At 38.2% G+C, this 24,953-nt stretch overlaps 1 protein-coding gene across 1 annotated transcript in view; it reads right to left on the bottom strand.

Moving 5' to 3' along the window:
- The window catches only part of LOC117329394 (transmembrane protein 272-like), a 56,857-nt gene extending 32,192 nt beyond the window's left edge, over positions 1-24,665 (bottom strand). The window contains exon 1 of the mRNA XM_033887330.1: positions 23,701-24,665. Coding sequence (XP_033743221.1) covers positions 23,701-23,814 — 114 coding nt within the window. The 5' untranslated portion in view covers positions 23,815-24,665. The remainder of the gene's footprint in view (positions 1-23,700) is intronic.
- Positions 24,666-24,953: the final 288 nt, after the last annotated feature.

The following is a 24,953-nucleotide window of genomic DNA, read 5'->3' as shown; positions in this document are numbered from 1 at the left end:
GATAAAGTGTCGATACACCTTAACCACTCGGCCACCGCGGCCTTCACTTCCTTAGAAATGGTGACCGGAATATATATATATTAATCCCAGAGAACATCTCCAAACTATTTTAACTTGCGTTGTTAGCTTTAAATGAAATAATGTTCTAGTGATATGACGTATAACGATTGAAATGACATCCTATCAGGCAGGTGCCTCTCTATTCTGGTAATGGTACAACATATGAACACTCTGAATAATACTAAACAATAATTAGGTAAAATTCAATTTAACCTAAACAAAGCTAACAAACAGTCAAAGAGTGACTTTGACGCCAACGATATGATCCTTATCTTTTATCTATTTTCCTGTAATATTAGTAACGTTAACATTGATAGTGATAATAATAAATCGGCCATGTGATAAATCAAAGACAATAAGAATGTTGATATGTCTGAACTTTCCTTTTACATGAGAGTGGCTTTCAGCCTAATTATGTACAAAAGTGATTTATATCTGTTTTTCACAATTTGCCATTTAACAATTTTATGAAATGTCTTGAAGCCCAGCTGTTCTTTCTGGCGATAGGGATAAAAATTAAGTGTGCGAAAATAGCAATTTAAAGAAATCTCAATAGATTTGAAAACGATCTCTAGGGTAATGTTCCCAGAAATGGCGACGAAAATTTGCAAATGACAAAACAGAAAAAGGCTTGCTTTCTGTTGGTAGCCTTATTTGCAAATAGGTTTCAATAAGAAAACAAAAAACAAAAAAAAACAACAACATTAGATTGTTTTCTTCAGGCTATAACGACCAAGTCGATGCAAGGTTATCAGTATTGTTAATTTTACCAAGTTATAAAAGTGAATATGACACAATACCGTATGTATACATTTTAAAAGCAACAAACAATACTTACACAATTATGAAACAATAATTCATACTCAAAATCGATTAAACGAAGACACAATATAAATGTGCATGAAGACTCCTGAAAGAGCTCAGAGAGAACAAGGATGGATAGTATTGCAACAGCAATACACAGTCCCCTGCCAGACCTAGGAGTGCACCTATTTATTTCCCATTTATTTTCGACAGAACTTCAATAGATATACAAAACTATATTCCCAACAGAACAACAGGAAGACTATTTCAGGTTGCGGACAACAACTATTTAAAAAAAAAAAAAAATACAGAAGTATACCTAGTTGGTAAAACGTAGGTGAAATAAGCCCCGGACAAGCTCTAATTTCGAAAATAAAGTGACATTTGACCTTAAATGACCTATGACTTTGAGCTATTTTACTCGCAAGGTGACGAGATATAGCTAATTTTTACTCGAATTTCGGAATTTGTACTCCGAAAAAAATGGGATGCACAACTACATGTTATACTGATCATGTATACCAAGTTTCGTTAAAATCGGAGTAGTACTTTAGGAGGAGTTGTCCGGACAAGCCTCAACCAATGAGAAGCCGGCGGCAATTTTGAAAAATGGTTTTTCGAAAAATGAAATGTGGGATGCACAACTACATGTTATACTGATCATGTGTACTAAGTTAAGTTAAAAACGTAGTACTTTAGAAGGAGTTGTCTGGACAAGTGTTGCGTGACAGACATACAGACAGACAGACAGACGGACGGACGGACGGAAGGACGTTTTTTTTCAAACGGCAGGGGACTAATAACACCAAGTGCTCCGGAAAAGTAAGCGTCTACTGATTCACAGCCGACACCCATCATATAAATATAAGTCAAATACGGCTCATGTGACCACAACGGAACCACATGGGATATCAACTAGCATAAAGATATCTTACTTCATATCGCTCATGGAAATATAATAATTCCTACTGAATCATTAATCTGTATCTCTCGAAACCTTGTGCTGTTATTTTTTCCGTCAGTAATCAACATATGTCATTAAAATCGGGACAGGCGATTGAATATAGAATCAACTGGAACATGCTCCACCAAAGGTGGGGGTGCAGGAGTGTTGCTATCTAGGAAGGGAAGATTGACAATCGGGAAATTCTTGTTCATGCATACTTATGTTACTCCTAATAGAACTGATCTGACACAAAATGCCCCAGTGCTATTCCTTACATTGAATTCTTAGGGGGCACTGACACAATAAAAAGAATCAAAGGAAGTTGAATGGAGACGAATGACAATCAAATGAAGTGGAATTAAGACAAGAGACAATCAAAAGGAGATGAATTGAGACGAAAGACAATCAAAAGAAGATGAATTGAGACGAGAGACAATCAAAAGAAGATGAATTGAGACGAGAGACAATCAAAAGAAGATGAATTGAGACGAGGGGCATTCAAAAGAAGATGAAATGAGATGAAAAACAAAAGAAGGGGAATTGATATGTGATATGCAAAAACGTCGATGATAGACCACCAGAACAATAGAGATGATGGTCATTATAAAATGGACACGAAGAAACAGAAAAAGTAGGGAATGAGATTGGGAGATAATCACAAAACAGTCATCGAGAAGGTAGAATATTAAAACCGCAATGACTAATTTAAGACAAAAATGACAAAAACTGCAATAACCGAGATAAAAATAAACAAAACTGCAATAACTGAGATAAAAATTATAAAAACTGCAATAAATGCAATAAAAACTATTAAAACTGAAAGAACTGAACATAAGTAATCAGCAAAACGACGCAAAAAGGAACGAACTAGCTGAAAGAATGTCTTAGCATTTTCTGACAACACTTGTTAAAAAATTAATTAATTAATTTAAAAAAAAAAAAAAAAAAACAAAAACAAAAAAAAATAAGTACGCGCAATCTAAGACACAAAGAAGTGATCATTTAGATAGGAAAGTCACGTCAGCATAACAACTGCCACGGCTTTCAACATAACCTTGATCAGATTCATCGATTTGGTACCTGGTCCTTCGTTGGTTTAACCGATCCATCACAGAATCATAATGTGCACCAAAGTTCTGGGGTAGCAATTGCGAGTATTACGGCGCAACTGCATTTAGATATATATTCACACACGCACACACGTCAAACATTTCAGCAGTTTTGTTATTCTTGGTCACGAACCCGCCCCCCCAAAAAAAATAAAAAAATTCCACCAAAAACCGGAAGTAGATTTGGTCATGGCGCCTTCTAATTATTATAAATTGTTTACGGTTATTGTCAAAAAACAGTTGTACAAGTTGTTCCGTACCTTTATCAAAATAGACTGCTTTTAGCAATAGGCCTTTTGAAGTTATCGAATCTACAATTTGATATGCAGTTAGTTAAACAAATGCAGACTTTCCTAACGCAAGAGAAAATATAAATCCCGTTTCTAATAGAAATAGAATAAATCACAAAGGACACGGGAATCGCTAACTAACTACCCTACACGTACAGCTACACAGACGGTCAGTTTGAATATTAATAGAATGATACCTTACCGTGTAAAGTAGATTAGCCGTGACCACGTCCATTTGTTTTCGTTAGATTCTTCAGTGTTTATGAATTAAGCGAACATAATCATTCTATCCTGATCAGCATAATCCTTGTAATGACGACTTAACTACTGTCTCTTACATCATAAGATTCATATCCGACAGCTAACACGCGACTCGCCTTTAACCAATAGCAGTCTGAAGTACGGTAGCATTCGAGAATGACATCAAAATGGTATAAAATCATATTAGACATAAATCATAGCTTCCATAATTTCCTTCTGGTGATGTGTTTTGTAGAATTTAACTCGTCAGAAGCACATTTGATATGCTAAAGGTTAAGAGGAGACGCTGACACGTCATAGGAGAGCATGTGTAGCCAACGGAAATAAATCTGGTCCTATCTTAACGAGTCTACATGGAAAGGCGTTAATGTCAATCTGTTTATATATATTTAATGCCAATGTTACTAACCAGCTTCTGTGTAGGACCGAGCTACCACGCATGTCGGCAGCTCTAGACAATGACCGATGTCAACTTTTAGACCGAGCGGAATTTTAACGAGTCGCTCTCAGCAGCAGCTCGGAATGATAACGTGTTACTTCCACTTTAGGTGATAAATCAAATGCATCACTTCCTGTCGTTGAAAGGTCTCGAGGACAGTTTGGTCAGTAAGGTGCTGGGTGGAACGGATATGGCTAAAGGACAACGGTTTACGGGGAACACGTGCATTCTGTTTAACGAATGCTTCGCCATAAATGTTAAGATCACATTCAGGGAAATGTATTACCTGGTAGTAACTCTCCACATGGCCTCATATGATTCCTGGCCAGACCATGTCACCATGGTCACATATATAATTAAAGGAATCGTAATCCTGGAGTTTTTATTGTTTTATATACATTTTAGTTAAACTACATCATCTAATATTATCGTGCTATCAATAATAGACTTCAGGTAACACGCGCCAGTACCTCCCCAGAGACCCCAAAACAAATCTAACCAGACCATGTTCCAGTAGTCACACATGAACTCCAAGGAACTCCAGCAGGATCAATCAATATGGCCAGAAGAGCTTGCTATCCTTAGAATCACAGCCAAATATTTACAGTCAGTGGTAAATTAATACTTTAAATTATATTGATTTTAACCAAAGGCTATTGAATTTTATTTTTCAAGTGAATCAGTGCAGTTTGGAGTCATGCGCATAACTACATTGGCCAAAGTCAATACACAACACGACCTGGGAAACTTCATGATGGAGCTGCTCTATGAAAAGGCAATGGATAGTGTTAGCTTGTACATGTAAAAAAATGTGTGCATACTGCATAGGTGGATATCAGTCATAGTAAAACACAAAGTAGGCGAGTTCTACGTTAATGAATAAGATTTGTGTGGGGATATTTTCTATAAAATATTAAATTACTTTAAAAACTAATAATTGCACGCTACTGCCATGAGTGACGCTGGACGGGACAAGGGGAAATATATATCCTGGAATATGAATGAAAAAATCTAGGAGTATATCAGCGAATCCGAAACAAAGTCCCAGTCCCACCTTTTCCTCGTTCACAAAGATTTCGAAGGAAAATACCAATGTCAGCCACACACTGACGCAGCCGTGTTCCGCGCACTTGTCTGCTGTGCCACCTCCGTCTGTAACAAACGTTTTCATAGTCGATCAAGATGCAATATTTTCCCTCTGGAATGCTTACAAACTCCACGCTTTCGCTTTTATTTTATTTTAGTTTAAGCTGTATTTGAAATCAAGCACTGAGTACTTCGTCTCCTTACCATCGGGAATTAGCGGTAAGACAGTATTAGGTTGGTATAGTATATAACACAGGGGAACTCGGGGAAGGAGAGTAAAAAGGGAGGGGTGCGCCAGGAATTGGATGAAAAGAAAAAAAAAGGAAAAACTGTATTAATAGAATGAATATCATATTAAAATAATACATATTTACTCCAGATATCAAATTTATTTGGAACAACAAAGTATTCTGATATCCACCAACCTACACAAGTTTTGCAAGCTGTTCTGTACGATATTGACAACATAATTAATGACTCTATTTCAAACTGAATGTGTACCACACCTGTTGTTGTAAAATGTAGGTTTTACAGTTGATATAAACATTGATGTTGTTTTAATTAACACGGTCATCCTAATTATTAGAAATTAGGACAAAAGCGAAGAAAATGGTCAGTAGTTAGAGCTGACTGGTTACAAATACACAAGGGACTATTTACTAAGTTAAGTAAAAATAGATAATTATTGAGGAAACTACAGTTCATCATCAGCCGAGCGTGGTGAATTTGGCCGAATCAATTAACAGTTAAAATAATATAGGATAAAACACGGAAATTAACCTCTCCAAAGACTCATTGAGGTTATTGACTGATGGGTTTTGCTAAACGCCGTCAGGAAGTGTATTTCATAAATCACTGAGGATAAAAATGAATATCTCTAGTAGTTAGTACGACATTTTACTGGAAAGAAATTATTTGTGTTTCTAGAATGATGAGAATGAATGTCAGAATGACGAGGAGGAAGTATGTTTGTTAGGAGGAACACTGACCATGGACAGTCTGATGGCATTGTACTATTTCGAGTTTTTCTTCTGTCAATGAGAGAGTTCTAACCAGTTTCTAATTATAATCTGTCATGGCTAGCTAATTTAATTGCCCTAGTTACAATTCTGGCTGCTTCTAATTGAATATTTTTTTTAAATTTGACCTTGGCCTATCGTCCCATATCACATCACCATATTCTAACAAAGGTCTTATAAATGTAAAATGAATAGATTGAAGGTTTTGTTTGTCAGTAGAAGACTCCAATTGTCTTAAAAGGCCTGTTTTCGAGGCTTTGATAATAATATGCTGAATATGATCAGTCAACTCAAGCATTTAACATTGAATAGCCCACTTCCTTTCTGTTTTAGCAAGTACGATTTAAAATGGAGATCACATCAAAACTACTTTACTTTTATCATGCCGTATACTGTTTGAATTTCGGCGCCATCTACATTAAGAAGAACAGACGCTTACTATTAATTTTAACGATGCCAGATTTAATTCTAAAAGAAAATATAGAACTATTACCTTGATACTATTTTGAAGAAACATACTGTATCAAACTATTCAATATCATGGAACGTTTATTGTTTATTGATCAGTTGATTGGAATTTCCGACATCATTTGACCGCTGTTTTAAAACCTGATCAAAACAAAACGTTTTATCGAAGGATAATGTTCAGAATGGTATTTATATTTATTTGGAATGGACCGTTTCCTAATGTCGATACCATACTGACTTTATTCTTTGTTAACACCGCAAGGAAAACACATAAATTTAATGGCGTCTCATTGAACACGTTAGCAGAATACATCATCAAAAATATTATATCGTATTAATCGGAAACATTTCTAAGTGGTATCAAATACATATCTTCATACTGTTCAGTAAAAAATCTTATTGAAAAAAAAAATTCTACACCCATATCTCTGATAAGTGCATATACATTATAAAATATAGCTTGGTGAATATATAAATATATTTCATATATGGCACCCTTTTTTTTTTTACTTTACACTTCATCGAAATTCTATCACGGCTGTATGACGAGACATGTTTAATTAAAAAAATAGTGTTAATGCTTCTATATTGTGAATTCCATGCACATGCGCTTTCAGTTTTTCATGACCGCCAACGAAACACGACCGCGTTGTCCATTAAAAATTCAGAATACCCTTTATATATATATATAGCTTAGAAACACAAATGAGGAAGGAAGACAACTTTTAAACTCGTGCCCTGACCGGGCCTCGAACTCACGATCTACGGCATCCAATCGCCTAGCCAGAAATACCCGCAGCTAATACCTCTGCGCCACATCGGCGTTCGTAAAAAAGAACGTTTCAATGGCGCAGAGATGGTCGGCCCGATACCCTGACATGATCATTGTGGAAGTCGTCTATAAGATGATATGAATATCTGGATCACAATGTATTTACATACATGGATACGAATTGTACATATACTATATATATTTCTCTCGGTACAACTACGACAGGAAATTCAAATCTATATCTTCGGATCACCAACACATAGTGTACATGACACATTGTGCTGATAAATAGATATATAGCTATATATCAAGTAATGAAATTGCACCTGATATAATTCTTGCACTTTCTACATGATTTTCGTGCTAATTTATATTACATTAGTACTTTAGCGCCGTATTGTTGATTATTTTTTTTAAGAAACATTGTTTACAGGGTAACGTGCACGATACACGTTCAGCGCTTAATTTATCTTTGTGTCGTAATAATGGCGTCACAAAATTGTCTCCGTAGTAAAAAGCGTTATAGTTCGAGTTAACAATTTCTGTCTTAAAGAGACGGGCTGACTATTTCAGAATAGAACGCATCATATCAATGTAATGAAGTGAGGAATTCATTCATTTGGACATGTCGTTGTCTTTAAAGGCTTCTGAACTCTAACTACCAAAAACGGTATATCACTAATACTCATAAAAACCGAATTTTATTCAGAAAAAGCGTTCAAAACAACTCTGATTGTATTATTATGGATTCAGTCAGATATACATTGTATTATGAATTCGTTCAGATACCCTCTGACTCTTAGGGGGCAGATAAAGTGTGAAATCGCGTAAAAACACCTCGATTCTTAAAGGAAAGATACAGTGTGAATTCGCTTAGAAACTCGTTGATATATTTTTTGCAGTCCTTGTATAACGATCTGCTTCAAAAGGACAGGTTATGGACATACTGTACTTTTAGGGCATTCTTTTGTATAGAAAAGTACTTGTACAGCATTGTTAATAAAATGTAAGAACTGCTTTAACATGTTTTCGGTGGGGAAATCATCATCTTGCTATAGACACGGGGAGATAAATAGGTATTGAAAAATCTGAAGAGATTCTGCATTTATTGTTTGAATTAGTTTGGTAAATCTGGCGTCGAAGACGGGTTTCATTTTCTCCGTGCGTTTTCATTGTATAGAGATCTCCGCTTTGTACAGCTCATTGAACTTGCTCCAAAGTAGGCTATCTTCTGACAACTTTCGTGCATTTCTGAGTGATGTACACTGCCATAAGATATTGGGAATCTTTTTGAGAAATGCTTTTAGAGATAGAGAAGGTCTTTCTAGATGTACATGTATAGAGGTGAGCATATGTGCTTCATCAGTTTCTAGCTATATATTATAGCAGTATACCAATGTCTGGAAATTGTAAATCAATATCCGAAATAAGAGACTTTGTATATAATTGTAAAATATGTTGAAATAACTTTTTTTTAATTGAAATGACTTTTCATATAATAGTATGTGCTTTTGAATGAAGCTACATATAGTTGATTTGTATATGCTTTGTTGAATGGTATATATTGTACAAATTTTATGATTTTGGATGCTTCTGTACATTCAAATATTAGATGCTCATATTTGTCACTTTCATGATATTATCTATGTCTATATGGTCATAACTCGCATATATAAGCTAAACGTTATTAAACTTTATCATAAGACAAACACCTGCTTTTGCACTTTTGCGCCTGTCTATTGATTAAGTATAAATCAAATGCATTTTGGAACAAATAAATTATACCTGTACTGTGGGCTGGAGGTCTTTATTACTGAATAAAGGTATGATATAGATACAGTATGAATTCGCTTAGAAACCCCCTGATTCATAAACAGCTGTTTCTTATAGAGGACAGATACAGTGTAAATTCGCTTAGAAACCCCGTGATTCTTAGACAACAGATTATCATAGAGGACAGAAAATGTGCGAATTTGCTTAGAACTCTATAATTCTTAGAAAACCTATAAAGAGTAAATTTGTTCAGAAACCCCCCGATTGTTAGAGGACAGATTAAGTGTAAATTTGTTCAGAAACCCCCTGAATGTTAGAGGACAGATGGCGTGTAAATTCGTTCAGAAACTTCCTTATTCTTAGAGGACAGATAATCATACAGAATTGGAATTTGGTCATGAAACACCTGACCTGTCTCTGAGTTCGTTTAGTCTTTGATGCTTTAATGATTAAGATGTAACGTTGATTTTTTCTTCTGATTCTTGAAATAAATTTATACTCGGCAACACTACGGAAATTACTAATAAAGGCTGTGTAATTACAGTAACACCGTTACACAAAATGAGGAAGGATGAGAAATTCTCACGCGATGTTCTGACAAGAATTAAACAAAAAGCGCCATCGATTGTGTGCCCTGTCGAAATTAATTCGAAAATTTACAGATTCATTCTTTTAACAAATTACAACAGTTGGTAAAATAAATTTATGTGTAGTCGTAAATGAAGCAAGACGTTCTACTGTATTGTTATGGCCATTTACAGCCATGAGTCGGCATGCAGTGGTAGAAATCGATAATGTTTCAGCGGGTCCGTATCAAGGGAGGCAACTCTTGTTGCAAGTGAACAGAATTGCCGTACATGTATACTTATGTACCGCTAGCATAATTCATGTATTTATTTTGTGTCCAAGGATATAAAAAATGAATAAATAAATAAATCTGAGATATCAAACTCGTTGAATAAATTTCATATGAGTTTGCCATTCTCGTAAGATCCTCATTATTAAAACGATTGTGTTCGTTACGGTTTGATAATATTGACAGCAAAGCATTATAAACTGATGTACAATGTACAATGCGTATCACCCAAAAACTGGCATCGCAATAATTGATAACGTCATACAAAATGACCATGCCGTGATTATCAACACATGTTGACGAAATGACACGGTTTTGTCTGTGCCTATATCGTAATTATGACACCAATGCTTCAAATCAGTTTATTGTAAACTTAAATGATCACGCATGCTCTGTAAATTAGATTAACGTGTACGTATTCCTAGATGAAACAGTAGAAGTATGCATATATATTTTCACAGCAATACGCGTTTTTTCACTTATATGATAAGAATACGACAATTCTGGTAAATCCCTATTGTGTACAGATCAATACAAGTATGAATTAAAAGTCAAACGTCAAGCGTCTTCCTGGACTGGCGGCAGGACAGCAATGCTACCTAGAAGTATAGGCATCGTGAATGAACACATGACGTCTGTAGCAGGTTTGGCCTGTACAAGGATGATCACGTGATGTCCAGTAAGTATAGGTGATGTAAGATTGAACAGCTGACGTCCAATGAGTAGTTGGCTTCGTCTAAGGAAGGTTGAACACGTGACCTCCAGACAGTAGGTGAAGTAGTCAATGCACGGATAACCACATAACGTCCAGTAAGTATAGTCAGAGCTCTGCCTTAGGTTGCCATGTATTCTCTATGTATATCGGTGTAAGGTTAAACGCACGACGTCCTGTGAGTAGGTTTTAGGCCGGTTTAACGTTGAATACATGACGTCCTGTATGAAGGTTGTAGGCCGGTGTAAGTTTGAACACATGACGTCTTGTGTGTAGGTTGTAGGCCGGTGTAAGTTTGAACACATGACGTCCTGTGATTTGGTATAGATGGTGTATGGTTGAACATATGACGTCCTGTATGAAGGTTGTAGATCGGTGTAAGGTTGAACACATGACGTCTTGTGTGTAGGTTGTAGGCCGGTGTAAGTTTGAACACATGACGTCCTGTGATTTGGTATAGATGGTGTAGGGTTGAACATATGACGTCCTGTATGAAGGTTGTAGATCGGTGTAAGGTTGAACACATGACGTCTTGTGTGTAGGTTGTAGGCCGGTGTAAGTTTGAACACATGACGTCCTGTGATTTGGTATCGACGGTGTAGGGTTGAACATATGACGTCCTGTATGAAGGTTGTAGATCGATGTTAGGTTGAACACATGACGTCCTGTGTGTAGGTTGTAGGCCGGTGTAAGGTTGAATACATGACAGCATGTGAGCAGATTGTATGTCGTTGAAAGGTTGAAAACGTGACGCCGTGTGAGTAGGTTGTAGGCCGGTGCAAGATGGAACACGTGTAAGTAGCGTCCTAATGACGTCCTGTGTATAGGTGGGGTCGCCGGTGTAAAGTTGAAAACATGACGCCGTGTTTTGGGCTAGTGTCGCCGGTATAACTGTGAACAGATGATGTCAAATAATGAGATGGTTTTTCGGAGCAGGAACACGTGACCTTTAGAGAGCTTGGAATGTAGTTGTTGTACGGCTGAACACGTTGTCTTTAATAAGAGTGATCATACGAGGTGAACTGAGTGGAACCAGTGTCCCGTAGTGATTTGGATATTGGCTATTTTTTCCTAGGCGTTTAATAAATACACTTTTTCCACAGAAGCAATAAGGCTTCATGTTGCAAACAAACCATACGACCCTTGGTTTACGAAACGGCTAAAGGGACATAAAGAACATCAAGTACATGGTATCTACAGAAACATTTGGTGTGCAAACTTAAGTCAAATTAACGTGTTGTTACGTTTAAAAGCTACCTAAATAGACGGTATAAAACAATTTACCTCGATCTTTACTTATAATGCAGTGATAAATCTACAATTTATTATCGTGAGTACTTTTAAATTGTGGTAGCAGTGTACAGTAAAAATGCCCAATTTTGAAAAATATGACACATGTCTTAGATAAGTAAACATTGCCAGTTAACCCGACATATAAACTCTAATAAAGTATATATATTTGTAATCTGTACAGCATTTGCAATTTTAATACAGCTCTGAAGGATAAGTTAACTGATATTTTCTGTGATTTTTAGAGCTGTGAATACCATGGTAACAGCTTAAAAAATGCTAAAAAATTGCAAAATATTATGATATTTGACCCAAAATACCACAATTCTCTACACAATTTTTTTTCTGAAACCTATTTAAAATTAAATATCTCTATCCCAAACACAGGATTAATCTTGTTTTGACATATGTTGTAAATTAAGTTGTTTCCGCTATCTCACCTTTGCTGTGGGCATCCATTTTTCGCTGTAGGCAAAACTTAATTTCCTGTGTAAACACACTTGCGGAAAATCCGGAAATTTAAAATCCGGAACCAATTTATTAATTTTTGTTTTAACAAATGTGAAGCCTGTATGTACTTCTTCATACTGAATATACCAATTATAGTGTACATTTATTTTTTTTCATTTTTTATGCATATCATTGATACAGGAGTTATTTGCTTAACAAAAAAATTGCCCATGGCCAGGCTGTCCTACTGTAGTGTGCTACTGTACCTGTATAGCTAAAATAAGGAGTCCTGAAATATCAAATGTTAGTATTTCCAGAAATTCTGTGAGTCCCATTAAAATTCTATGAGTACAGGACTCATAATTTGCATGTAGGTTTATCAGTGATAACGTAAATAGGATAGGCAGCTTACAAATGAGCTGTGTGATACACATTATGATTTAAAATTTAAAATTGTTAACTTTCCATCTCTGGATAGCACATCCCTGTTTTCTCTTCATACTGTGTGGTATGTGTTGATATGCATGTATGTACCCAGTGGTATCCACAGTCTCGTTTTCATTTTTAGAATGTGACTTGACCTGGATGAGGCCTATATTTGTATGGCGGGTGTCGTATTGACTTAGATATTTGGGTGGGGTTGGGATATGGGTGGGTTAGTGGGGTGGGATGGGGTCGTAGTGATCTATATGTGTATGGCGGGGGTCAAAGTGGCCTATATTTGTATGGCGGGCGTCGAAGTGACCTAGATTTGTATCGGGGTGTGGTAGTGACCTAGATTTGTATGACACCAACAACGGCAAATCAAACCAACCAAACTTTTCTCTTTTTGTTGCTACTGGAAGTTCTTTTCGTTTTGTTTTTTTTTTTCAAATTTTAATCATTATTAGATTTTTATACTACCTCGTTTTGGAATTGAACACATATTCCTTATTTGTCCAAGTAAAGTTTTTAACTTACATGTGTGACACTTGATACTAGTAAGTGAAATCAATTTGTTAAAACTGGCAGCTTCATAAGTCCTGTATGGACAGAAAGAGAGTTTAATGGTGTGAGATGACCACTATGTCCTGTATGGACAGGGGGTTTGATGGTGTGAGGTGACCCCTATGTCCTGTATGGACAGGGAGTTTGATGGTGTGAGGTGACCCATATGTCCTGTATGGACAAAGAGTTTGATGGTGTGAGGTGACCCCTATGTCCTGTATGGACAGGGGGTTTGATGGTGTGAGGTGACCCCTATGTCCTGTATGGACAAAGAGTTTGATGGTGTGAGGTGACCTCTATGTCCTGTATGGACAGGGAGTATGATGGTGTGAGGTGACCCATATGTCCTGTATGGACAGGGAGTTTGATGGTGTGAGGTGACCCCTATGTCCTGTATGGACAGGGAGTTTGATGATGTGAGGTGACCCATATGTCCTGTACTGACTGGGAGTTTGATGGTTTGAGGTGACCTCTATGTCCTGTATGGACAGGGAGTTTATGGTGTGAGGTGACCCATATGTCCTGTATGGACAGGGAGTTTGATGGTGTGAGGTGACCTCTATGTCCTGCATGGACAGGGAGTTTGATGGTGTGAGGTGACTCATATGTCCTGTATGGACAGGGAGTTTGATGGTGTGAGGTGACCCCTATGTCCTGTATGGACAAAGAGTTTGATGGTGTGAGGTGACCTCTATGTCCTGTATGGACAGGGAGTATGATGGTGTGAGGTGATCCATATGTCCTGTATGGACAGGGAGTTTGATGATGTGAGGTGACCTCTATGTCCTGTACTGACTGGGAGTTTGATGGTTTGAGGTGACCTCTATGTCCTGTATGGACAGGGAGTTTGATGGTGTGAGATGACCTCTATGTCCTGTATGGACAGGGAGTTTGATGGTGTGAGGTGACCTCTATGTCCTGTATGGACAGGGAGTTTATGGTGTGAGGTGACCCATATGTCCTGTATGGACAGGGAGTTTGATGGTGTGAGGTGACCTCTATGTTCTGCATGGACAGGGAGTTTGATGGTGTGAGGTGACCCCTATGTCCTGTATGTACAGAGAGTTTGATGGTGTGAGGTGACCCATATGTCCTGTATGGACAGGGAGTTTGATGGTGTGAGGTGACCCATATGTCCTGTATGGACAGGGAGTTTGATGGTGTGAGGTGACCCATATGTCCTGTATGGACAGGGAGTTTATGGTGTGAGGTGACTCATATGTCCTGTATGGACAAAGAGTTTGATGGTGTGAGGTGACCCATATGTCCTGTATGGACAGGGAGTTTATGGTGTGAGGTGACTCATATGTCCTGTATGGACAAAGAGTTTGATGGTGTGAGGTGACCTCTATGTCCTGTATGGACAGGGAGTTTGATGGTGTGAGGTGACCTCTATGTCCTGTATGGACAGAGAGTTTAATGGTGTGAGGTGACCCATATGTCCTGTATGGACAAAGAGTTTGATGGTGTGAGGTGACCTCTATGTCATGTACGGACAGGGAGTTTGATGGTGTGAGGTGACCCCTATGTCCTGTATGGACAGGGAGTTTGATGGTGTGAGGTGACCTCTATGTCCTGTACGGACAGGGAGTTTGATGGTGTGAGGTGACCCATATGTCCTGTATGGACAGAGAGTTTGATGGTGTGAGGTGACCTCCATGTTCTGTACTGACAGGGAGTTTGATGGTGTGAGGTGACCCCTATGTCCTGTATGGACAGAGAGTTTGATGGTGTGAGGTGACCCCTATGTCCTGTATGGACAGGGAGTTTAATGGTGTGAGGTGACCCATATGTCCTGTATGGACAGGGAGTTTAATGGTGTGAGGTGACCTCTATGTCCTGTATGGACAGGGAGTTTAATGGTGTGAGGTGACCTCTATGTCCTGTATGGACAGGGAGTTTGATGGTGTGAGGTGACCTCTATGTCCTGAACGGACATAGAGTTTGATGGTGTGAGGTGACCTCTATGTCCTGTATGGACAGGGAGTTTGATGGTGTGAGGTGACCCATATGTCCTGTATGGACAGGGAGTTTGATGGTGTGAGGTGACCCCTATGTCCTGTATGGACAGAGAGTTTGATGGTGTGAGGTGACCTCTATGTCATGTACGGACAGGGAGTTTGATGGTGTGAGGTGACCTACATGTCCTGTACGGACAGAGAGTTTAATGGTGTGAGGTGACCTCTATGTCCTGTATGGACAGAGAGTTTGATGGTGTGGGGTGACCTCTATGTCCTGTATGGACAGAGAGTTTGATGGTGTGAGGTGACCTCCATGTTCTGTACTGACAGGGCGTTTGATGGTTTGAGGTGACCTCTAAGTCATGTACGGACAGGGAGTTTGATGGTGTGAGGTGACCTCTATGTCATGTACGGACATGGAGTTTGATGGTGTGAGGTGATCCCTATGTCCTGTATGTACATAGAGTTTGATGGTGTGAGGTGACCTCTATGTCATGTACGGACAGGGAGTTTGATGGTGTGAGGTGACCTCTATGTCATGTACGGACAGGGAGTTTGATGGTTTGAGGTGACCTCTATGTCATGTACGGACAGGGAGTTTGATGGTGTGAGGTGACCTCTAAGTCATGTACGGACAGGGAGTTTGATGGTGTGAGGTGACCCCTATGTCCTGTATGTACATAGAGTTTGATGGTGTGAGGTGACCTCTATGTCATGTACGGACAGGGAGTTTGATGGTGTGAGGTGACCCATATGTCCTGTATGGACAGGAAGTTTAATGGTTTGAGGTGACCTCTATGTCCTGTATGTACAGAGAGTTTGATGGTGTGAGGTGACCTCTATGTCATGTACGGACAGGGAGTTTGATGGTGTGAGGTGACCTCTATGTCCTGTATGGACAGAGAGTTTGATGGTGTGAGGTGACACCTATGTCCTTTATGTACAGAGAGTTTGATGGTGTGAGGTGACCTCCATGTTCTGTACTGACAGGGAGTTTGATGGTGTGAGGTGACCCCTATGTCCTGTATGTACAGAGAGTTTGATGGTGTGAGGTGACCTCCATGTTCTGTACTGACAGAGAGTTTGATGGTGTGAGGTGACCTCTAAGTCATGTACGGACATGGAGTTTGATGGTGTGAGGTGACCTCCATGTTCTGTACTGACAGGGAGTTTGATGGTTAGAGGTGACCTCTAAGTCATGTACGGACATGGAGTTTGATGGTGTGAGGTGACCCATATGTCCTGTATGGACAGGGAGTTTGATGGTTTGAGGTGACCTCTATGTCCTGTATGTACAGAGTGTTTGATGGTGTGAGGTGACCTCTATGTCATGTACGGACATGGAGTTTGATGGTGTGAGGTGACCCATATGTCCTGTATGGACAGGGAGTTTGATGGTTTGAGGTGACCTCTATGTCCTGTATGTACAGAGTGTTTGATGGTGTGAGGTGACCTCTATGTCATGTACGGACAGGGAGTTTGATGGTGTGAGGTGACCCCTATGTCCTGTATGGACAGGGTGTTTGATGGTGTGAGGTGACCTCTATGTCCTGTATGACAGGGAGTTTGATGGTGTGAGGTGACACCTATGTCCTGTATGGACAGGGTGTTTGATGGTGTGAGGTGACCTCTATGTCCTGTATGTACATAGAGTTTGATGGTGTGAGGTGACCTCTATGTCCTGAACGGACATAGAGTTTGATGGTGTGAGGTGACCTCTATGTCCTATATGGACAAGGAGTTTGATGGTGTGAGGTGACCCCTATGTCCTGTACGGACAGGGAGTTTGATGGTGTGAGGTGACCCCTATGTCCTGTATGGACAGAGAGTTTGATGGTTTGAGGTGACCCCTATGTCCTGTACGGACAGAGAGTTTGATGGTGTGAGGTGACCCATATGTCCTGTATGGACAGAAAGAGAGTTTTGATGCCAGTGCTCGAAATAGAGGCAATGCGTAGGTTTGACGACTTAAACCTTTAAACCAACACCATGCCATTTGGATGTTTGATGTACGCTACATGTAACTCAGACTGACATCTAATCTGATAATACTAACAGTCACGTCGCAATGTCCTTGACGTCATAACCCTTTTCATATATCAACAACCCATTGTTGGAGTCAACATGGACGGAAAAAACTAACTAAGGTACATTGAATACATCGACTTTCTATTGTAATGCTGAGTACATGATGGACCACGGCATGTACTCACCAATATTGACAAATACGGACAGATATTGATATAATTGTAACCTAATTATATAATTAGTCAGACTGTTTCGTAGCTCTCCCCGTTTCTATATACCAACGTAACGTGATCATTGTGGCCTCGACCTTGACCTTGACCTTCACATTTATCTCGAAATTCGTCGTCATTTCTAAGCTTGGTTATTATTATTTAATTCCTTATCGTTGCCTTTAGCCTTTGAGGTACATACCAGAATATAAATGGGTATACGGACACACGATATGTTTACATTCTCATGACCGTGCCATAAAGAATTGTTTATCTACAGCACTGTAAATATTAGTTCATCAGGTCGACAGAATGGTTGTTACATCTACCTTTAATGAATAATTTATCTTAGTTTAAATCTAAATAGTCTACAGAAGACAGCAAAAACTGCAGATAAACCAATACATGTATAACCATTGAGCTGCTATTCTGTACAGATGATATGAATGACAAAACTTTGCCTGCAAACATACAACGTTACATATCGCGCTGGTGTTTGGCTGCAACGCTCTACAATTAAATATAACCAAGCAATTTCGTGCTTCTGTAGATAAATATCACAGTGAAACTTAATTGCATTGCGACTGTAAAGTAATTGCTATGTAATTATTTTAATGGATATATACTAGGATTACATCTAACAGTGTCACTGGTTGGCAGGGCTTAGCCGACGATCATTCGCCTTTCAAAGCTCTTTCATTTATATTGCCAATACATGTAATTAAAAGTTCTGTTTTTACATTTCAGACATGTTTTTTGTATGTTGATCATAAATCGATGTAAATCGAAAAACATATTTACCGACATACTGTTATTGGTGACATAACCAATATCAATCAGTTTGATGGGGGACATGTACTGTGGTCGATGTCTTTTAGGTTACAAATATGACGTCATAAAGGCCACGCGATTGGCGTTATTCAAATTCTTTAACATTTCCTTAATTGACACGCAAAATTTTATTTTAGAATCCAATAACATGGTTACAGGTTGAATATAAGAGAAACTCAAAATCTATAATAGAAATGTAGGTATTACACCGCCGCACGTTATAATTAATTTGTCTGAAATCCTGTGAGAATTATCAGACAATAACTTGTTCAATGCTTAATTGATAATACTTAAACTCTGTATGTAATAATTACAGCTGTGTCAACTCAATAATTTAATCATGTATTATGATAAATAGAGTACTCAACTCGAGATACTTCCATTAATTATTTACGTTATAATTAATATAGATTTTGTACTCTGGTGTACACATCATTTTCCACATTGTTAAGACTTATATGTGTGACTATACTTAAATGGGGTTGTTTCGGTTATCTAAAGCGGTTTTACGTGTACACACGCATTTCTCGTGACAAATGCAAATTAACACAAGAGGCAAACTTCTCATTATTCATCCTCAACCCAATACAACGTCGATATTAATTGCCACTGGCGATATACTGAACCAAATGATCTCCGAATTGATATGTCACGGAAACCCACTCTAAACTCGTAAAATCAATAAACACGGTTTTAATAAATCCATCGTTTATATAACGCCTCGACAAATTACTCCAAAGGATATGAGACTCACAAATAAAAAATTCACAGCCAAGATATTGACGTGTTATTTTATATGACGTCTCTCCCACAGAGGCATCTTAAATTCAAAAAGAGGTTTCGACTTTCTTGTTATTTTTTTAGCTGATGAACAATTTCACATGCTTCGTTTTGAAGACATTGGTTTCTATCAGATCATAGCACGATGCTTTATTGACGGTTGGCAGATGACCTGTTCAATTTCCTGTTTTTTATATGTACATGTATGTAGATGTATGTAGACATCATGGACAATCAATGACCGAGATAGCGCCTTCGGTTAGAGCTCCAGCCACGGAACCTCAGGTGAAGATCCGAGGTGCGTGGTTCGACGCTCAATACTCGTGTCGGTTTGTGTTTCTCGGGAAGCTGAAAAAACGGACCGGTCTGTGCTGTCGTAGTTGTGTCCTGGAACAGCTCAGAAAAAATGTAGTCACCACCTACAAGAAGGAGATCCCGTCTTACAATGACCCTTGCTGCTGACGGGACGATACACCAAGGAAGCAATGGATGGCTACATGGTTAAGCAGCAAGATTTTCCGAAGGAAAGATATTTGACGTATTATCAAGCTTGGATATTTGTACAATGTACTGATAAAATATAAATGCGACGCTGATTTCCAATTCATTTGGACACTTGGATAGTTATTGAAATTCCATGTACTTTCCTATTTGTTGTGTAGAGTATAAGAAGTTATGATCCTTCTAACAAACGATATGACATATAACAAACAATTGTTTCTCAAATAAAGTATATGTCAGCGGATGAAATGCATTATTTACCAACTTTTGTCACACCGAGATTCTTCGTGACATTATATTAGTAAAGTAAACGGTAGTATCAATACAATGAAACCGCTCAGTCTTCCTATAATATGGTATAGATAAATATATATTTCACGTTTTAAGAACTTCACATGACAGATTTTATACTCCCGAAAATATACTTAACTCTTCTCTCAATTGTCAATGTATCTATTGTCTGTTTTCTTGTTTAAAATGATCAATATTCACAATCCTTGTCCCATAGTTGGCTGCTGCCAAACCTCTACATCTATTAACTCTGAACATCTTGTTATTTTCTCATGATCTACAAGGCTTTCAAAACAGACCTGTTCTGCAGTGTCTCCTGTGAATATTTGTTCGAACAAATGCTATAAAAAGAAATTCATTTAATTGGCTCGATGGAACAAGGATTCCATTCTATATCATGCATGTGCTTACACTTACCGGGTCGTAAAATGACTCTTAGAATCTGGGTGATTTAAGTCTGTGTGTGAGATTCCTACGGAAGAGGCTTGACACATTTACAATACACCACATGAAGGAGCATACAAATTCAACAAAATCAGAAAAGATTGTTCGTAGTGCTATCTAAAGTAATATACCTTATAGTGAAAGTATACATATATATCATCATAGCCATTACCAGATATATTCATATACACAGGAGATAGAAGTAAAATTTCAGTTAAATGGATCACTGGAATTACTGCTTCTGTTCCAAACCTACTTAATTAATAATTGTCCATAGCTTGTATTGAACTTAAACTAAACTTCCCATAATATCACAATTAGTTTTGGAATCTTAAAATACCAATATCACAAAATAGCTTCCCTTAGTTTGGAAAATGGAAGGGAAGTGTTTTATGCTGTATGACATTCAGTTCTTTAAATTATACCGAGACCCATTTAATGTAGGATACTGCAGTAAGCTATCAGATATGTCAAAAGTCTCCGACATGGTAATAAGATATGTCTATGACGTTTGCACGTGCATCAATGTAATAATAAAGGCAGCAATCAAAATGCATCCAGTTTGGTTTTTACGGTTCGAACTACCTGTACCTTCATTATGTTGAAACACTGTGACATTCATCATGATATAGTTTACTGATTCCGTTACACAAGCCATCAGATTTTCTGGTATTGTGTCTAGGCTATCTTGTGATCTAATAAGCATACGGATTTGAATGCCATCAGCATATTGATAGTAACAGTTTTGATAGGATTTTCCCAGTCAGTTTTGAGTAAAAGCAAAATCTCATATAGATTCCTAACATTACATCATAGCCAATGATTCGCATGTAGCGAACGAGGCCAGCGTGAATGAGGTATCAATGTTTTATATGTAAGATAGCCGTGATACTGTTACCTACTCATAGACACGTAGGAACGCAGGTATGGGACGGCCATGTCAACCGTGTTCAGTGTAAAAAAACAAAATATGTTGTTATGGAAACCAATTGCGCGGAGACGCTTGGATACAATACTCTCCAACATTTGACATTGAATAGATTTGTCTTGCTGTCACTGTATGTGACAATGTTTTTCATCAGATGTGTAAGGGTGTACAACAATATTCAATCTTCATGGATGACGATTTCTGTCCCTATTCCCAAGCCAGGGAACATTCTGTTAGTCCGAGGTAGCTTCCAAAAACTAGATCTCAATAATCTTATTTTACTCTTTAAACTGATCTAGGTAGCATAAGGGTTTTGCAAGATATAAAAGAACAGCGTACATTACATGTATATCATAGTATTATGTTATATTGGTATACAAATTTAAAGGACAATTTAGACATCTTAAAACACGCTATATCTGTACATATATAAAAGAATAGCAATATTATATCGATATGGATCCGGAGGTCTTCAGGATTATAAGGACTCGCACAACTAAATCAGCTAATCAGCTGGTGTTTCCCCTGAACCAAGTCCCTGAGGAAAATGTGATTCTTAGGTTTGTAACTGTTTTCTGAGTAAATAACATATGAAATGGGTACTTTCTATATACGAGAATAAAGTATAGGGTATTGAGGTTTGGAAAATCAAAAATATACACTCCTACTGAAAATAGAATGGCGTAGGATTCGAGGTGAAAAAAGGCGGGAATTTCCCAGGTGGGGGTTCCCCAGTGCACTGTTAATGTCAGGGTTACTGTCTTTCGAGTACCCGTGTGGTCTAATATGCCATTAACCCTATACAATAACAACATTTATCCGATAGAAAAAACATCAAACTTTAATTTGATATAAACTTCACATCATTTGAACTTCAAACGAACAAATAAAGTGATGGGGTCTCTAGTAATAACATGTAGTAAATTATTTAGTTGTGTGAGTCCTTTAATAGGGAAATGCATTAAACTGCGGTCCGTTTTGGGTTTACCGGAAAATATCTTAGCGGGTCCAGTTTAATATTTTTATTTACATTTCAACTCCTTACAATACACGAAATTATAATTACACGAAAGATTTGAATTTAACTAAAATAAACCTCTAAGCGCGACTGGAATGTTGAAGTGGCGGAACAGCCCATAGCGCGTGCTTCCTTTTTGCGACGGAAACTTTCCATGTTCTTTCTCCTGGAACGGAAACTTTTAAAGTCCAACGGGAACTTGTAACGTAAAATGATTTTATCATGAATCAGTTCATATTTACTGTTCTTATTTTGCACCGTTCTTGTCTAAAAGTGTTGTAAACACTCTTGGAATAATTGTCTTTGTTATAAATTGCAATACTTTTTAATTGCGTCATATTGCGAAGGCACGTCCGCTGGATTTGAAAACTGAGTAATTCCGGTGGCCAGAGAAAATATGTCAGTGTCACGCTTTTTGTTTATGAACGATTCTTGTCATTTCTGTCATAAACATACATGTACGATGTATCTGAAATAGTCACGGAGTGTTGTAAATGACACACAAATGGATACACATAACACACTGAAACGTAAAACTACATTATACAGCGCTTCATCCTTCAAGGACGTGTCAGTGATGGTGTGACCAAGAGTAAGGAAACTCGGAAGACATGTCCGACACGAACATTACAAAAAGTGTCTATCCTTATAATTCAACCAATTTGAGAAATATCTTTTTTAGATATCGTGGTGGCTAACTTCAAACTATCGCTGAAAACGTGTAAGTACATGTAGCTTTCTGTATCATCACTATAAACTTCGTCACACCAGGATACGCTTCTTTAACGACATACTTTAGTAAGGTGATATACAATGTAAACTTTTGTCAATGCTATACGATTCCTGATACATTCCGGTTTGTATAAAATGGAGTATTTCAAGCTTTTATTACTAACGCTACGACGAATGTTCGTATAAACTGAAATAAAATCCAGCTCACGGCTGGAGAACATCGATTTTCAGCTAGCAACACAAAGTGTAATGGTGGTACGTTATGTTACCATGTCTACTACAATAATCGGTGTTTATCTTATACATCAAGTCAAGATGAGGAATAAGCTGGTTTAGACAGTAATAAGGAGGAAAACTGTGTTTGTTTTAACTGTCGATATCGATATTCGTGCTGAGAGTAACACACATGGACACTTTATAACGTATGCCAGTATTGTTAAGAACGGAGTTATTCTGACTTTCCTGTTTCTACGTGTAGTTTCAGAAATTGAGAATGTGACAAAAACAAACTGTACAGGGAGATCTCATGGTAAGACAATGTCGAAACATTACTATACAGATGACAAATGACACTTTAAAATGGAAGCAAATAATAACAATTTATACACGGTATCAACACTCCTACATGTTACGTACAACTGATATTATAGATTACCTCTGGTAGAAGGAGCTCCTTCGTTCCCCTGATGTGTTGCCCCTTGCGTCCGGAATTCAGATACACCGACCGGACAGCTCTTGTCCGGGAACCAATGCTGGATAGAAACGACATGCTGCCTCAGCTCAAAAGGACTGTCAGCATAGCATTGTCATCATCGTTGAATAATATCACAGATATGTCAGAGCAATACGTATGTAATGTTTAGGTTACCTTGCACGTATTGTTAGCGAATCATGGCCGTTAGCGTGTCACATATTCTACTAAATTTATAATCCCCATGCACGTGTTTTAAAAGTCATATGACCTCGTTCCACCACTATTTGAGTTTTGGGAATATAAACAAGTCAGAGGCACTCTCAAATTCCATGTGTAATTTGTTGTTGATAATTTGAAACGGTCGGAAAAGAATCGTGTTATGTCACAGTGACACACGTCGCAGTTCTAACATATTTGCTAAATTCGATAAGATGACGAGTATTTTCTAGGCATTCATATTCAATATCATTGAAAAATGTCAATGTGACATTAAAACCGTGTTTCCCCTCGTCGGGTATATAACACCATGGCGTGGTGGTGTTACTCTCCTGGGGAGATGGTAGTCATATTAATGCTGTCAGATTGCAGAAACCTGTGCATGTGGAACACAATACTTAACACGCCATTCTCGATCACAATTCAGGTATACATGAAGGTGAAGTTCTCAGCTGATCCACCATTCTGACATTAGCATTGTCTGTTTCTCTTGGCCATGTGGGGACGAACAGGAAGAACGGGAGATGTATTAGATTATGTTGTTACATAGCCTGACTGTTATTGACACACACCATCGACCAGTCCAAGTAAACACTACTACCACCACCACCACTATACAGTAGCTCTAGGCCTTCCATCGCCCTACGCCGTCTCATACGAGATTCGTAAACTTTGGGGCAATTATAGATATAACCCGGAGACCCCAGGGAAATATAAATGTACCCGAGAATTACAAAGAACCTTCAGGTGTGGTATGGAAATCCCTAATTGCGCCGTTCACCTCCCGTTGGGAGTCATGTCAGCCACAATTAGAGTATGTCACTTGCCTGGACCTAATGCCCGTCCTTAATAAGATGACAACTGCAGAATTGGTCAAATCTATGTAAACAGTCTATCACAGGGATCATTCACACATATTCACACATTGGGGTCAGAATAACGTCAGGAATCATTCACACATAGGGGTCGGCGTAACGTCAGGAATCATTCACACAAAG

This window comes from Pecten maximus, chromosome 6 (genome assembly GCF_902652985.1).
Source record: "Pecten maximus chromosome 6, xPecMax1.1, whole genome shotgun sequence".
NCBI classification, from domain to species: domain Eukaryota; kingdom Metazoa; phylum Mollusca; class Bivalvia; order Pectinida; family Pectinidae; genus Pecten; species Pecten maximus.
This window is presented reverse-complemented; position numbering and strand designations above follow the sequence as displayed.